Raw genomic sequence first — 18,282 nt, forward strand, 5'->3', positions numbered from 1 at the left:
TTAATTCGTAATGGCGTGCAGTAAAGACAAAAGGATTTTAAAAAAAGAAGAAAAAAAGAGTAAAACAAAGAAAATGTATAAGTTTTATTTAGTGCGCATAAGCTGCAGGTATGTAGAACTCATAAAATAAGTTTAAATATAGAGAAGGCATGGAAAATATTAAAAATTAACGAAAAGAGAAGAAGAAAAATTATTAAAATAAAATATTTAAACAAAATAATAAATTGACAAAAATGCACATTAAAAAGTCGGAAAACAAAAAATGAAAAGATATCTCTTCATAAACTCACACAATTATATGCGCAAAAAATGTTAATTTATACTATAAAAGAAATGATTTTAATTTTAATATAAATGAAATAATAATTTGGAATTCTAATATTTCTAAATACATCTATTTAAATACCATTTTTAATAAAATGAATAGAATTAAAAGAATATGTAGTAATTTTATGGATCCTAAAAACAGACAAATTCTTTCAAAATTTGATAAAGAAAAAAAAAACAATGGACGCCCAATTAAAGTAGTTAAATTCTATGTAAAATCATTGGGTTAATTGCATGTTATTATTATTAAATTTACTTAAATATTCTTTGTTAATTTATATTTTTACCGTGTGCTAATCTAATTCGGGGAAATCCATGGCTAAAAATCTGTGCAAACCTATTTAATAAATGTTAATGTTCTAAAGTCATTAAAATTGTATAATTAAATATCAACCTTATAAATTACAAATTTCCTTAAATTACCCTGCATAATATTATTACTTTGCTCATATCCATTTTCTGGCCAATCCTTGGTTACAAACACACTGGCGTCGGAACCATAGGGGTCCGGACCTCCCCCCCTTAATAACTTATTATATTATACAATTTAAGGAAAATTAGCAAAAAATAAAATACATAAAGAAATGCACTGTATAAAGAAAATAAAAAAGGTGTTTAGAGAACTACAAGAATTGTCACCCTTTCCTTCAATAAGCAATAAAACGCTCTTAACACCATTCCTTTTCTTCACGCTGTTAACTGATTAAGATTGATTCTAAGTAGGGGGAGCCTCTTGCTTTTTTTTTTTTTTGGTGATTTTCTCAAGAGAATTTCTCTGATATATAATTCTAAATCGTCCCATATACAAAGCGCTTACAGTTCTATTGCTCCATTACTTAAATTAGCCACTTATTTAGCTTATCTTTATTTAAATTAGCCAATATTTGCTTACTTTTACATTTTGCTTCCTTAATTGTTTTAAGTTAAATTATTAGTTTTTTTTTTTTTAAGTGAAGTTTATATAAGGTTTCTTTTTTAAATAAAGTTTATCGTTGTTAACCAACGAAGAAGTCATTAAATAAATCCATTTCTGAGGAGGTAAGCAAATGTTTGTATAAAATCACTTAATACATTTATAATTGTATGTTTATGTACTGTAAGAATTATATTAATTATTTTATAGTTTGTATACTATATTTACTTATATATTACATTAGTTCATGATTTTACCGTTCATTGTTTGTGCATGAATTCATTTTTAACGCACGAAGTTTGTTCCTATTTTATATTTATGAAATCAATGTAATTTTAAAAATTATAAATCAAAACTTAGAATTTTTATGACCTTTCCATAACTTTGTTTTTATTCAGAAATTTAATGACAGGTTTACAATTATAAATTTACATATAACTTAACAAACAAATTTATATAAATATTGATTATTTTTGTCATAATACAAAAAATTAATATCAGCTTACATTTTAATTAGTTAAAAGAATGAAAATATATTTTAAATGTAAAAGTTTCATAAAAAAAATAAAAAATTCATACGATTTTATTACTGCCAGTAATGAAAACGAATAATTTCTTCTTCCTTTTTAAAGAATGGGATAATTTGTTAAACCTAATTTATTGTATGAGTGTTTTAAGTGTACTTTAATTTTATTTATTTATTATTATTTTTTTTAAATAATGTAGGATTTTTAAAGTAATTGTTTCGTGCTAATTAACATTTTTATAATTTGGCATTTTTAACTAATATTTTTTTCTGAATTAAAAGTATTAATTTTTTAGAGCTTCAATACTGAAATTAGAAATACTGCTGATAAAGGAAAAAAAAATATGAGAGTTGTATGTGTTGTCTTCTTTATTTCTTTGTGTAAATTTACGTAAAGTTTTTATGGTTACCAAAATGAACCCGGTGATCCACGAAAACCGAAATATCTCATCTTATCTCATTCTTTTCTTGTAAATAAAAAGAAGGCATATATACTAAATAAAATTTGCATTAAAACTATTCCGACCACAATTATTCTAATGAATCATTTCTTAAAAATATGAATACTAATTCTGTCAATCAATTGAATAATTTTATTTTCCTTTTCAAACACAACATTTTCGATTTCTAAAACCATATAAGTTAAACCGGAATAAGATGAGAAAACTTAAAATTGCTTTAATAGTCTTGAATTTTCCACTTTTTTCGTTTATAGAGTTTTATAAATATTTTAATGAATATAATCTCTATTGTAACCAATGTTTAAGATAATTCTTTCAGTATTACTTTTAATGTTGTATCTTTCATCTCAGTCCAGATCAAATCAAATCCATAGTAATGCGTCTAATTATATCTAATCTAATATTTCTATCATTATATCTAATATTTCTTTAAAAGTTCGACTGATATTTAAAATAATAAAATATGTCCCAAAAAATTTATCTCATTCGTGATTCTGTTATCACATAGGATTACATGGCATAATATTATGCTTTTATAAAACTTATGTCATTCTCATCAAAAATTTTAACAGACAAAATTTTCTTTTCAAAATAAAACTATATTTTTAAGACACTGTAAGTGTCTTAAAAATAAGTGAAAAGTGATACGATATAAAATTAGTATTTCAATTGATGTTAATATAAAAAAAATAACGTAAAAAAAAATATATAAAAAATTTAGAATCTTGTGTAAGAGTCGTTTTTCTGAATTACTTTTAATTTTTTAGTTTTCATTGAAGAAACTATGTAAACGTTAGACGTTTTTAACAAAGTTAGGTGTCGGTTTTATACCATTTTAATCTCGTTTTTCATCTCACGGGGACTTCGTTTCTTCTCGCAGCATCCTTTTTCACCATTATTGTCTTTCAATTTTAAGAACTTACCGACTACAGTCTTTGAACTACCTTTCTTTATCATCGCAATAGCATGAATATTTATTGAAGAAAAAGATCCTATCTGTTTTTCATGATCAATTAACCTCTTTACCTTTGGCAATTTTCACAAAAAGCACTAATACTTCGAAAAAAATGCAAAAAAAAAAAAAAAAAAAAAAAAAAAATGCAGAAAAATACATATTAAAATGCATAGCAAATTTATAAATAGAAGTGTTTTTACAATCTTCACATTTGTCATAGTATTCTTTTTTTATTATATTTACTTCTAAAAACCACTAGATTTTAAAGTTTTCACTCAGGATCTCAGGCTAAAATATTAATTGTGAGCATAAATTTTTTTCTGAAAACTGTATAAATATAAATCTTCTTTGACGAGTTATTTCTTAATAACATACTTTAAGAAACAAATAAAATGAATTTCAATTGTATTTTTTGATTTTCTTATATGTTTTCTCTAGTCTGAAAGTTTTTAATCAGTCGGTACATCATGTTCTATTTTATTAGAGATACTGCAATTGATTTGTAAATCTCTGCTCACTTAATAGTACTTTTTAATAGAACTGTGTATAGGATGTTCCGAAAAAACTATTCCTTCGATAAATTTCTTGAGTTCTTGTCACAAATGAGGTGGGGGAAGAAAGGATCCCAAATTAATACTTAAGTGGAGAAAAAGAAAATCAAAACATGACCAATCATCAATTGAGAAGATGAGATTAGAAATGTATGCGTAGTTGCTGAAAAAACAGAGGAATTGAAAGACACTTTAAGCTTAATTCGGCATTCGGCAATCAAACTAGTTTCAAAGCTTTAATTCCGTATGTCTTAATAGTGATTCTTAAGATTTTCATATTGTTTTTTCTCGCTCTTAAATGATAGCTTGTGATCCCTAATTTGCATATATTTTTTTAAACTGCATTCTTAAAGATGATTCCAAAATTAAATATAAGGACATACAGTAGGGGACACTCAACATAATAGAATCAAGATGTTTCAGTTTTCATAATTATGCATTGCATTGAATTTCAGTAATTGTAGTAAAAGATATTGATCGGATTGTGAAATATAATATTTTTCTGTTTAATGTCATGTTTTTATCTACATTAAGAAAAAGTTACTCTTATCAATTTTTATATATATATATATATATATATATATATATATATATATATATATATAAGCTAACAAATTGAGAAAATATGGGAAAAAATACAAAATAATGACAAGAGAAAAAAAATTATTAGCAATAATATTTTAAAAGAATTTAAAAGATCATAATTTTTAATACCTTAAAAAAAAAAAATTAATTAAAATTTGGAAAACAAAACTAAGAAAAGATATTATCTCTTCATCAGCTCACACGATTATATCCGCAAAAGGAGTGCTTTCTAATATTGTATTAATATAGCCAAAGCAAAATATATCAATACAACAGTGTGAGGAGCACTCACAAAATTTTAAACGAAATTGGAACACATTAAGTAAAAAATATGTACGGAAAAACAAAGAAATATATCAAGCAAAAAACTGAAAATAAAATGTAAAGAGATTAGAGATCAGTACACGAAAAGAAATCTACATAGTGAGGAGCGAATTAAATGAACTTACGCGTACCGGAATCTTTCAAGAATGATTTATAATATTTTCGTAATAAGATTGCCAGATTACAATATATGAAAACAGAAGCATAAATAAAGTGATATCTTATGGCACGTTCTTACTGCAAAACTGAAGCGCGTCTAATTTGTTAGTTACCTTGGGTGGGCCCGAAAATGGATGCGCGCAAGGTAATAATATAATACAAGATAATTTAAAGCTTGTAATTAAAAAGTTTGAAAATTAAAACAACTATTAAAAAAAAAAAAAAAAATAAAAAAAAAAAAAAAAAAAAAAAACAGGATTTACTCATTTTGAATTGATTTTTAGCAGGAGTCAAATTATTATTGCTGCTGAAGTCCGAAAAGTAGGCTCAAAGAGCAATGCCCTAAACACACGAAATTAGAAGACGAACTAAAAACGGAAACAAAAAGAAAACGAAAGTAAGCTAATAGTAGATAAGCTATATATATATATATATATATATATATATATATATATATATTTAAAAATCTGGAAAATAAAAGATATAATCTTTACATCAGCCCACACGATTAAATTATTGTGTTCTATTTTATTTATTTGTTGCAATTTTTGTAAAAAAATTTTTAAGTGCTCCTCACGCTATTGTATTGATATATTTTGCTTTGGCTATATTGATACAATATTAAAAAGCACTCTTTTTTGCGGATATAATAGTGTGGGGTGATGAAAAGATTATATCTCTTATTTTCCGGATTCTTAAAAAAAAAATTTATCCTTTTTTTTCGGATTTTTATTATTATTATTTTTTTCCAGTTCCTTGTTATTTTATTTTTAATCTTATTTTTATTTCCCCCCCTTTTTTTCATATATCTGTAATTTCTTTGTTTTATCTTCATTTTGAATTCTTAAAATATTTAAAAAAAAGTATAACAAAAATGTATATATAATAAAAAGCCGGTAAAATAAAATGAAAAGATATAGTCTCTATATCTTTCCGTAGGAAATTTTAAACTCATTTACTTTTAAAGCTATTTACTCTCTGGTCTAGAGATCAAGTTTAATAAACATTTCTTTCCAGCGGATAAGTTACAAAATGATTTCCTAGCTTTGTTCCTATATTTTTGCAACGATTTTTTTCAAATATTAATTAATAAATTTGTTAAAGAAAACGCCCAAAAAATGTTTTTTTTTTCTTCAATTGAGAAACGAAATTATTGTTTAATGTATAAGTAATATAATTCGGTTCAATAGAAATATATCGTAAAATATCGATATTTGCTGAAGATATATATATCACCCCGTTCACCACCGCTACCCCCCCTCACTCTATACAAATTTCATGAAACTTTAAGCAGGTGGTCCGATAATTGTCAATGGTCTCCCGGACCAGCAATCGATAAAATAGGTGTTCTTTTGTCACAGAATAGTCATAATCGTGTCCTTTTTTTTAAAATTCATTTTAGTTTAAATTTCTTATAGAGATCAGTACGGACTCCAATAAACTAAAGATTCTACTTGACTATAGAAAAACCGTATTTTTAAAATATATTTATTTTTTCTTCCGAAAAGATGCTTCAAAAATTTTATGGGATGCATGCAAGAAAAGTAACGTTGAATTTTTGTATAGCCACTCTTTTTAGAGTGCATTTTAAAAGCGTTTCTCAGTTGATCTCAAACCAATTGACTGTATTTTTAAAATTATGCTAATTACAAATAGATGGCTTGATTGCGTAGTCTTTTTTTTTTTTTTTTTTTTTTGTTACGAATAAATGTTTAGCGAATTTTAATTTTTGCAGTTCACTGGAGGTGTGACGGAGAAATTTTTTTCTGAATTTTCATTCTTTACACAGTCTTGTAATTTATTTTCCAGAACATGCCTGCCTTAAATGTTTTCGGACAACAGTTAAAAAAAAAAAAAAAAAAAAAAAAAAAAACGTGCCCTCTTACCTAGAAAAAATAAGCATGTTATAATAAGAACGTGGAAAGAATAAAAGTTCAGAAGAAATTCCTCTATTTTACCTCTAGTGAACCACAAAAATCTAGATTTCCTCAAAAATTTGCCAGATATTATAACAAATAAAATTTTTTTTTATGTGATTAAATAAAACCATCTGTTTGTAATTAATGAAGCCTTTAAAATACAGTCAGTTGGCCGTGATTTGTTCGAGATCCGCTGACCTGAAAAATGTAGCTTCGAGAAAAACGCTTTTGAATAGGCGTCTCCCCATTCTCCGTTACCATGGATTCAGCAAACTTTTCGTTTTTTTTCTTCCCCATCCTTGTAGATTTTAGTCAGAAGTTAGAATAGAAACGCGTGAGGAAAAAGGATTAGGAAGAGGAGAGTGGGAAAATTATTGTCGATTTTAATTTACAAATAAAAGCTTTTAAACAATGAACCATTGTCTTTTTGAAAATAATTTTATGTCACTTTAAAAACTATTAAAAATAAAACCACAACAAGATTATTTGGAAAGAAAAAAAAACTTTTAAGTAGATTTATTTACCAGTAGCTGCCAAATCAACAAAAGCAGGGTTCTTTAAATGATGCGTTAAACAAGAGATACTTTTTTCATCTAATGAATTTTCTATAAATGCTAACGTGCACACATCATAGGATTTCAAAATTTAATTCCACCTTTAATAATTCTGTCATGAATCACTTCAAGGAATTCTGACGTAAAGGCACTAGTTCATCTGGCTTTACTTCTTTTCTGAAAAAGAAAAATTTATTTTGAAAGCACCAATAAATAATGATTAACTTATTCGGTGTGCGTGAAAGAAATTTTTAGCATCACCCAAATTGGTTTTCATTAAATTGTAATTAAATTAAATTTTTGAAAAAATCTAAAAATTGTCAAATGTGTAGTTTTAAAGGACCATAATAAATTGCTTTGAAATTTTTGAGGAAAAGTGCGTAGAAGCTGTAAAAATTATCAAGCGATATTTCTTTTAATTCTTTTTCACCTTTTATGGGAGGTGCTGTCGAACAATACTATATCATCAAAAGTTTGTTAAGCACAAGAAAAGAAAAAGTATGAACTGTGATAGAGCCATCCTGTGAGGTCATCCGGCTTGCACCTAAACTATCCTCATCGGATTATGTGTCCGCCAGGCTAACCGTGGGAGATTTTCCTCGCTCCTACAGAATAGGAAGATTTTGCTTGCGTTAAAAATAATGCAGATTTATGCTTATTAAATAAAATAGGGATTTTTTTTTATCTCCGAAGGTTAGTTTTACTAAATGAAATTCTACGAAAATGACTCATCGTTTCATTCAGGAATTTGAGTTCAGTTCAAAATAACAAGGTTAAGCAATGAATCCTTACAATATGGATTCCTTCTTATGGAATAAAATAAAGCACTCTTCTTATACCTGAACCAGCTTTATTCTTTGGCATCGACAGATATTATCCCACGTCAGTATATTCTTATGAAAATCTACTGCCATGGAAAAAAAGAGAATAGTTGGCTGAATCCATGGTAACGGAGAGTGAGGAAACACCGTTTATAAAAGGTTCAACCACTTTTAAGAACCATTCCGGATAGTTTTAATTTAGAGAGGAAGCTTACTCAGCTGCTTCTTCCAGAGTATCGGGCATTTTCTTATCCTTTGTTTCTGGCAAAAGAAGAGCCAGAAGTCCACTGCTAATGGCTAAGAGACCGTAGACCACATTAGGTAACCAAGCGTGTGTAGCTTGACCCTGAAAATATAACAACGAAAATATTAGGTTTTATAAAGAGAACAAAACCGCTTAGAAATTGAAGAATATAATTTTTCGTTTCCTGTCATCAACAACAGGAACAATATTACAATGGAAATACAAAGAAGAACAAACTATAGGCAATAAATGCTTTAATGGAATTCGAAAACACATAAAATCCGATGTAATTCGTAGAAAAACACAAGTTTTACTATATAAATCTCTTTTAAGATCCATTTTAACATACGCTTGTGACTCTGTCTTGTACGGATGAGGCTATGTTAAGTACCTTTGATAGAAAGGCTGACATTATAAACTTTATTAAACGACAAAGAATAAAATGGGCAGATTTTAAATGCCTGACCAGTTGGCACACGAAAAAGAGGCAGGCCGAATTTGAGATGAATAGAAAAAGACATTTTGGTCTTAAAAACTAAAAACTAGAAAACAGTAGCAGGAAAAACGTTAGCCTGGAGAAAACTTCCCCAGAAGGCCAAGGCTTATCCTGGACTTTCGAACCATTGATGATTATAAAAAGAATAAACTTAATGCTATTTCTAAGTAATTTTAGATTATCGTGAGCTTTTAAAAAAAATCTTTCTCCAATTACATTTTAGCTAACCTTGGAAATCAGCTCTTACACATAATGTCTGTTCGTGCAACAGAGAATAAAATAAGAGCTTTTTTTATTGTAAATCTGGAAGCAGCATAATTTCTTTTTAAAAAAATACTCTTTTTATTATATTTTATCTTTATCAAGAAGCTGAAAAACTTTAAAAAGTAAATTATTTTTCTGCTGTGTTAGATAGTTTAAATAATTTAGCTTAAAATATATAAACTTTCTTCGAATAATATTATTTTGCAAATGTTAGGAATAATATTTATAGAATAAAATAAAAATATATTTTTTTCGACAAATGTTCTACATTAATTGAATAATATATATCATAAATTTAGACATCTATATGAAAACATCGAAATTATAATATATATTATTCTATAAATTAACATAGCTTTAAACAAATAACTCGACTTTAAAATTTTTAAAAAAAAATACATGTGTGCTTAAATATGAAAGTATTACATACAAACTCGTGCAAAACATTTAATTATTAAAAAAAATACAGTGCGTCTCATCATTTGGTATAATTATTATAATATACTAATACAATACTTGATGCAATAAATATTCTATATTTATGCAATGTATAGTCTAATTTATCCAATAGTTATATTATATATCATCAAATTTTAGCGATTGATACACGAACGTAAACATATGCAGACAGTCACGTGAGAACACTAAAACTGTATCACGTGATAATTTAAGATTTTACATGGAATCTTGTAGCGCGTCTAATAATTTGGTCAGGGACTGTTAGATTCAGAATTTTGAATTCAGCATTCAAAAGTAGGGTGATCTTAATACAGCTCTCCCCGCTTCTCACAGAACAACAACGAATCCACTAGTGGTATCCGTTCATCGAATATTCTATCACAGCTATAATTCTGGTGGGGGAGTACAGTAAAGTGTGTACCACTACCGAAATATAATTCCAATTCACTAAGACGCGTTAACTGGATTCTATGAAGGGGGGTACCTTTTCATAGATGAAGGATACATGACTGTCACCACGACAGTCCTCAAAATAAAAAGCAGACCATCCTGAATAACTTTTATTCTAATAATCGAATCGTCAATGGTTCGTGGGTTTGATCTCAACTGTGCAAATTAATTAGCGTAGAGACGATATTTTAAGCCATGACACAAAAGGATACTTTCTCTGAATGCTTTTTTCGACGGATTTCTATCTCTCATCTTAAAATAGGAAGAAGGCAATCTCCTCCCCATCTCAGACGGACGGTCGAATGCTCTTAATTTAAATGTTTGCGTATTTCGAGAATTTTCTTAAGCGGTTCCAAAATTTTTTACTCATATCTTTAAATTCATTAATCCAGAGTAAAATTTCAAGCAAAAAAAAAAAAAAACATTTTTAATAACTACATTTATTTAAAAATGATCGAAAGAATTTTGAATTGTGAAGGCATACACTATTTAACATCTTTTTAAATTATTCAATTTTTATAAGACAAAAATACAAAAAATGAACGCAATTGACTCAATAGTTCTCGTGAAATCAAATTTTGAATGTATGACTTTTTAAAAGTTTGATAAATCAAAAATGGCTCGATGGACTGCGCGCAAATTTCGTATTTTGTCCTATAAAATTACCTTCTTTAAAAAGATATAAAAATTGTTTTAAGAAATCAAAAAAATTTTCTACCATTAATAAATAAAAAGATTTAGTAAAAATATTTCGTTGCGTGGAATCATCTATACATAATAATAAACGCGGTTGCGTGTGTGTCTGTAATCACAATATATCGCCCCAGAAGCCTCGCACGAAACTCGGCACATAATTGTGTTTTGACATAATGAAGAAGCATTTTTTTTCTTTTTCAAAAATTTAGATTAGTTTCTTAGTTATCAGTCATTTTGTAAGAAAATCTATGCTTTTTCGTCTTCAAAGAGCCATATTCAAAAAACTATTAAAAATGCATATACTCTTATAAATGTATGCTGATGCGAACCTTACAATCGAAATATTAATTTTCTACAACTTAAACCAATAATATACGAAGGAATAATTTAATTGTAAGGTTCGCATTAGTTTACATTTATCAAAGTGGAGAAAAGTTTAACTCTTGTATTAAAAATGTGGCAACATATTCGATACGTAAATAGAACGCTTCCCTTTGATATATTTGTCGCTGTTCATAGTTGTTATAATATGTTTTTCTTCTTCTTTCCACGCTCTATTTTTTTTCTTAAGCGAAGACGATAATTTTTGTAGCGATATAGAAATAGAGGGTAGACTATACTTGAGGGTGCCCCCGCCAAGTTGTGATCGCGATTGATCGCCAAGCTAGGCGATGTTGAAAACCAATCGTGATTCTGATTGGTTTAGATTTTAATCGTGATTCTGATTAGTTTAGAATTTAGCATTGTTTTTAAATGAATTTTTAAATGTAATTTCAAAGATCCGTTAGTTCTACTTTGGGTACCAGCTGGTAAGGTTATTTTTGCTTCTGGTACTAAAATTGAATATTGTCAATAAGATAAATCTTAAGTTTCTGTACGATTTTAATAACAATGAAAAAAAAACAGTGATTGACTTGTGTATGAATGAAGGTTTAATTAGTAATAGATATAAATGTCCTGTTTGTGGGTTACCACGGCGTTACGGGCAAACAAGTATGGCGCCAAGCATAAGTCGCCAATTTTGCCAAGGGGCACCCTCAAGTATATTTTTCCCGAAATAGAAATTGATACAATAAAATTTTTTTATAGAAATAGAAATTGATACCATAAAAAATTAATTCGTTTCCGTGTTCTTTTCATGTATTTAGCATTTTAGTTTTTTTTTCTTAAGCGTTGTAGCTATATAATATATAAAATAGGAATTTAATTGTTTTTGAAGGAACGATCACACTTACCTTGGATCTCTTTGGTTTTTCTATCCTTTATTTCCTGCTATGTTGTAAAAAACTTTATTTGTGAAAACCTTTAGCGTGGCGGACAGCTGGCCGCCTTAGGCGGCAAGTTGCATAAATAAATTTTATAATTGTGTGCAAAAAATTTTTTCGATTAGCTTTAAATATTTTCAAAATATGGCGAGATACGAGAAAAGTAAAACTAACATTAAGGGATTTGGAGTTATCGGGTTTTACAATTTGATTTCATTCTAGTTGTAACCGAGTTGACGCATTTTCAATTAGCTGTTTTAATTTTGGACATGTTGCTCATTCTAACCTTGCTGCTCTGATTTTAACCAAGTTACAGTCATTTTAGTCCAGTTTTGGGTGCGGTATAGCCAAACCATGGCTCTTGCGCCAAAAATGTACTCTAATCCGTAAAATTCGAACTTTCGACCTGTCCAAACTATTCTGACCCGACTCCCCAGATTGCGGCTACTTTCAATATTTTGAGTGTTAAGAATCCGCTGGAAAAAAAAAAGTTATATTAATTCGGAGAAAGTATGATTTTGTGTCTGATTTCATGTTCGAAAATATCGATCCATTAAGATGTGAATTCTAACCAGTTCTTTGACGAAAGGTGCTATGATAGATCCAATTCTTCCCCACATAGAGCTTGATCCAATGGCGACATTTCTAACAACAGTAGGGAAGAGTTCGCCCGTATACAAGTAGAGTAAACCAAAAGAAGCTGTTATACAAAATTTGCCAATCATCGCCAAACTTGTAGCCAACCATGGGAGGCCTAAAATGAAAAAAGAAAGTTAACATTGCGCTTTAAATTTTACTTAGTGATTTAAGGTTGTTTTTCGAAAGCGTTATATGAAATGATGTTAACACTAGAAAGACTGAAATTTAGTATGCCCAAAAACAGTCGAAATGACTGGAAGAATGTGTTAAGAAATTTGTTTAAAATAAATTTTTAATATTTTTTTTTAATATCATTTACAGTTATATAACAAGTTATTAGTAAATATTACCAACAAAAAGTCTCAAAATTCCATGAAATTACATGCATCATTGTTTCACTAATTGAATTTTAAAAGCAGTCAAAATGACTTCCTCGGGCAAATCTAGTGTTAAATACATTTTTAAAAGGATTTTAGTGAGTATGAAAACCACGATTTCTGATTTACATCTTTTTACACGTTAAAAAGGCAAGCGAAGTATTATTCTCTTTACATTTGCTTACCCCGAAAACAAAGTGAATAGCATTCATAATCTGCAAGTGGTACGTTATTTAGCAGGTCTAAGGTATAAAAAGTACAAGTTTTAATTTATATATAGATATAATAATACTCATATACAACGTTATAAGCGTAGGAAGATCTAAGTATAAAACCGAATTTTTCATGCTTAAAAATCATTAATTTATTCGTTTTAGAATTTTAAAAAAATTGATTGGGAATAATACCTCACCTCTCTAGACAGTACAATTTAAGTGTATCCACTTTCTGAAACCTTGCTTTTTTTTCATTTAATAAATTCAAGAGGGTGGCTAAAGTGGGAGAGAAGGCAATTTTTCCCTCTTTCAACTACTGAGGAACTTATCTATAGGGCAAACCTATTATGTTGACAATTTTATTAAAACCACAAAATTCGAAACTTTTTTTTAGCACTGCACCATATCAAGATTCGAGCAATGTGCAGCAATTGATGATATCTCGAATTCTTGATAACGTACGAATTCTGGATATAGTGTTCCTTAAGTCTACATTTTAAAGCGCTTCCAGTTTGTGCGAAGAAGCCAAGCATTTATGTATGGGCATAAGTTAAATTTCGATCATGTCAAAATTATTTCCACCCTAGTCACATCTGCCCATCTTGATGCCCTGGATTCTTGTTTTATTCATATGATGATCACCTTGTTAACGTCCCCACTCACCGTAGCTTAGGGAAATGCATGATTTGTCCTTTCTCGATCCCTGGGGTTTTTCTTGCCCTGTTTCTATTCTCTCTCGGTTACTATGGTTTTACTAGTTTTGTTTCTCACCTTCATTTTTTTCATTTTTCTTTGGCAACTTTTCGTTTTTTTTTATTTCAGATCACTTTTGCTTCTTCTCCTTCACGCCTGACAAGTCTTGAAAATGGGCGCCTATTTTTGAAGCGCTCGAAACATCGTAGACTGTTACTAGCTTTTTATATATTTCTGAATCGAATGAAGTCTCTAATCAGGTAATATTTCAGTTTCTTGGGATTATTTGTTTAAGATTCCTTTCAACTTAACACTGAAGGAGTGGATGGAAAAAAAAATGCCCCCAAGATGCATAATCGATATGTGTCCCAAAAGTGCATTCATTAGAGTGTGATTGCACACAACTTGGCAAACACAAATCCCCATACAATCCATGGTTCGATCTCAAGTAGTCATTAAATTTAGAACTATAATCTTGAACTTCTTTTAAATTTAGAACTTATAATGAAGAAAATATTGCTGAATGGACAAAAATGAAAGTGCATGACGTACTTACTATTCGGACTTACAGCTATTGCGCCGCAAGCAATGCCCGCAGCTAACATGAAACCCACAAGCGTGGGACGGCGACCCAGTCGTTTCACGGCCCATATGAGAAGCATGTAGGAAGGTATTTCCAGAGCTCCCGATACAAGGAAGTTGATGTATGGGTCGCCAGCCAGATCATTGGTGTTGTAGGACAGACCGTAGTACATGAATGCATTCACCATCCTGTGGAAAAGATTTTCATTAGAATTTGTGAGCTATAATTAAACATTTAATAAGTGGGTGAAAATTAACATTTATTATTCGATGCAAATTTTAGTTACGCGTCGTCAGTCACTCCTAAACACGACGTTCATTTTCGTGCATTTTTTCGCTCTTGACCTTTTCTCTCTTAAATAATATGAAGCGGCCTTCATCGTCAATTTTAACAGGTTTGATGAGGGTTCTAAAATGCATAGAGTTGGTTGCCGCAAATATTTAAGGAAAGAAAAAACACCATCGTAAAGTAATATTTCTACACAAGAGCATGGACGGGTTCAGCAATCATACAAGTTTAATTCTGAGCCACCTCAGATTAGAATTTCAGTTTTACTAATTTAATTTCCTAACCAACATATATATATATATATATATATATATATATATATATATATATATATATATATATATATATATATATATATATATATATATATATATATATATATATATATATATATATATATATATATATATATGCACAACAAAATAAATAAATACAAGTAGAAAATTAAGAAAAACAATAAGTTTAATTTATTGCGCATAAGCTGCAAGTAAACAGAACTCATTAGATAAGTTCAAAATGAAGATAAAACAAAGGAAAATTACAGACATATGAAAAAAAGGGGGGAGGGAAGAAAAATAATAATAAAAAATAACAAACAAATGGGAAGAAAAAAAAAGATAATAAAAGGAGTGCTTTCTGATATTGTATCACTATAGCCAAAGCAAAATATATTAATACAATAGTGTGAGGAGCATTCGAGCATTCAAAAAAGTTTTTTACAAAAATTACAGCAAATTAAATAGAACACAATAAGTAAAAATAACACGTAAAAACAGAAAATAAAATAAAATAAAAAGAAAAACAGAATAAAACATAATCAATAAAGCGAGTAGCGAATTCAAATGTATTTACATAACGGAAAATTTTTCAAGAATGATTTAAAAAATATTTTTGTAACAAGATCAAATTTCACAATATTTTTGAAAATTCTCAAGCTTTATTTCCATTAAAAGATTTTAATATAATTAAAAGTTTTAAATATAATAAATCTCTTGGTAGAACTATATTTAATTATAATGATGTAAGAAAAAATTTAGGGAGTATTAATATATCCGATTATGAATGTCACTGTGAGGAAGAGAAATATTTTGATTTTGTTGATAAACATCATAAATGTATCATTACTGGTAATTTAAATATTATAAAAAACTTGGAACTTAGGAATTTAATGATAAAAGGCACAAAATTTGTTGTTGTTGTTGTTGCTAATTCCCATCTGGTCTGACGGGGTCAGACCAGATCAATAAATCAGTTGACATTAAGAAAATCCGAAACCAGAATGGGAGAGGAATGAATGTCGTTCCAGCCCAGCCCTAAACAGTTAAAGATGTGCTCAGGTGATGCCTGGTTTTGTTGGCATTTAGGGCAAAGAGGAAAGATCTTTTGATTAGCAGAAAATGTGGGATATTTCAGGTGTCCACTGGCCAGTCGGGATAAGCAAGTGTTGGTTTGCCTGTCACCAGGAAGAGATAGAGAGAGTCCTGGTCTTTTTGCTTTATACCAGTAGTGAGTAGGTGGAAGCAGCCACTTTTGTTTTTTCTGGGCCTTTTGCCTTACGAAAAGTTCAAGGTATGTAAGCTCTGAGGTGGAGGGGACTGGATGGTCTAGTCCCTTCTTTGCGAGAGTGTCAGCCAACTCGTTGCCGTGGATATCGACGTGGGACGGGATCCATTGAAAGTGGACCTCATGCTGCTGGGAAATGAGTTTTACTTTTTGTAAGATCGAAAAACTGGTTTTATCTCCAATGAGGGCCCAATTTTTGAGGTGTTGAATTGAACTACGGCTGTCAGATAGTATCCAAGTATTTCCAAGGTGCCCTTCACTCAAGATTTTCTCTAGTCCCCTGTCGATTGCAATTAGCTCGCTTCGAAAGACGGAGCAAAAATCGGGTGAGTTGTTGAGTCTCGACTCAATCTCGGCAACGTCGTCACCGCTACCCCAAAGAGAAATATCATCAGCAAACATTCCGATGCGAGTCCCGAGAGAAACAAGGTTTCTTGATTGGTATGATGGTTGCTTTTTTCCATGCTTGAGGTAAACGCCCCTTACTCCAAGAGAGGTTAATCAAGTCAAGCAGTTTTTGCTTTCCAAAGGGTCCAAGGTTTTCGAGCATGTAGCCATGAACTCCATCCGGTTCGGGGGATTTGCTAAGGTCGAGAAAAGCTAATGCAAACAGTAACTCTTGCAAATTAAATTTAGTGGCCAGAGAATGATCACCACAATCAGTACTTCGGCATCTATGAACAATATTTCTTGCCTTGTGCATTACCGGCTTGTCCTCGTTTGAGAAGTTGAGTCTGCTGATTTGTTGGTAGTGAGCAGCAAGGCCATTGTCAGCAGATTTAGCATCTGTAAACATTTGGGCATTGTCATCCTTAATTGTGTTGCATTCCTCATATTGTGTTTGTTCTTTGTTAATACCTTTAAGCAGTTTCCAAAGCTTTGAGTCCGATGTCCTGAAGTCAATTTTACTGCAAATTTCTTTCCATCTAGATCTCTTACGTTAGGAGTAAGCTAATTTTATTTCTGCATTGATTTTGCTAATATCTGGTCTCAAGTTGACTCCCAACAATCTGGCAGATTCAAAGAGGTGTTTTCTTTTTACAAAAAGGGGATCTAGAGTGGCAGTAAATTGGGAGTAAAGCGGTATAAAGCTTTTTACATTCCCTCTAGGGATGAAGGCTTTAGCATACTTAAGAATAATTCTTCTGAAATTCTGCCAGCACTGGTTGACATCTTCCATAAGTTGCAAAGAGGCCAGTTCTTCATCCAAATATTCTCTGAAACAGGTCCAGTTTGCCTTCTTGAAATTCCAGAATTTCTCATTAGAGTTTGACGTCTTTTGTCTTTTCTTGAATTCAGGGAAAATTGGGAGATGGTCGCTTTCAATGTTGTCCTGGACAGCCCAGGAGCATTGGGGAGCACAAAATTTGGACCCATTTACCATATATCAATCAATGAAATTCTGAAATACTTTCTTAATGATCTCAATAGCTATAGTTTAAAGATATCAATAAGATTCTCTTTACCTTTAGGTATGCTAACAGAATGGAAATGGGGTGTTTTGTATTACTTTAAAAGCTTTGTTTTCAATAATAAGGATAATTTGAATAAGAGTAAAAATCCAGCAAATTTTTCTAATATTGTTCAATCAATTAAGCAACTTCAAAAAAAATTTTGTAATTACTCTCATTGACAAAGCTAACAATAATTATGCAATCTTCTGTAAAAAATTCTATGCTGAACTTTTAAATACGGAATTAAAAAATAGTAAAAATTTTAAACTTAGTAATTTCAATAATAATATTGTCATTAAAATTTTTTAGCTTTATATAAGAGATTAAAAATTAAACTTAGCAACATACAATTTCTTTACTTAATTATCAGTCCTAAATTTCGTTAAATTCCTGTAAAATTTAGAACTATCACATGTGGATCTATACTTATCTAACTAAACCTGGCACCATTTTCTCTAACTACTTAAATAAAATTATTAACAATATTTCTAAACAAGGTTT

At 29.6% G+C, this 18,282-nt stretch overlaps 1 protein-coding gene across 4 annotated transcripts in view; it reads right to left on the reverse strand.

Annotated features, from left to right (window-relative positions):
* Positions 1 to 7,205: 7,205 nt before the first annotated feature.
* The window catches only part of LOC107442432 (organic cation transporter protein), a 56,675-nt gene continuing 45,598 nt past the window's right edge, over positions 7,206 to 18,282 (reverse strand). For all 4 annotated transcript variants that reach the window (XM_043051029.3, XM_043051031.3, XM_071178167.2 and 1 more), the window contains exons 8-11: positions 14,450 to 14,664; positions 12,542 to 12,723; positions 8,311 to 8,441; positions 7,206 to 7,451 (exon numbers count right to left, since the gene is read on the reverse strand). In XM_043051029.3, coding sequence (XP_042906963.1) covers positions 7,397 to 7,451; positions 8,311 to 8,441; positions 12,542 to 12,723; positions 14,450 to 14,664 — 583 coding nt within the window. In that variant the 3' untranslated portion in view covers positions 7,206 to 7,396. The remainder of the gene's footprint in view (positions 7,452 to 8,310; positions 8,442 to 12,541; positions 12,724 to 14,449; positions 14,665 to 18,282) is intronic.

Source organism: Parasteatoda tepidariorum, chromosome 1 (assembly GCF_982258835.1).
Source record: "Parasteatoda tepidariorum strain Cologne lab strain chromosome 1, Ptep-v5.0, whole genome shotgun sequence".
NCBI lineage: Eukaryota > Metazoa > Arthropoda > Arachnida > Araneae > Theridiidae > Parasteatoda > Parasteatoda tepidariorum.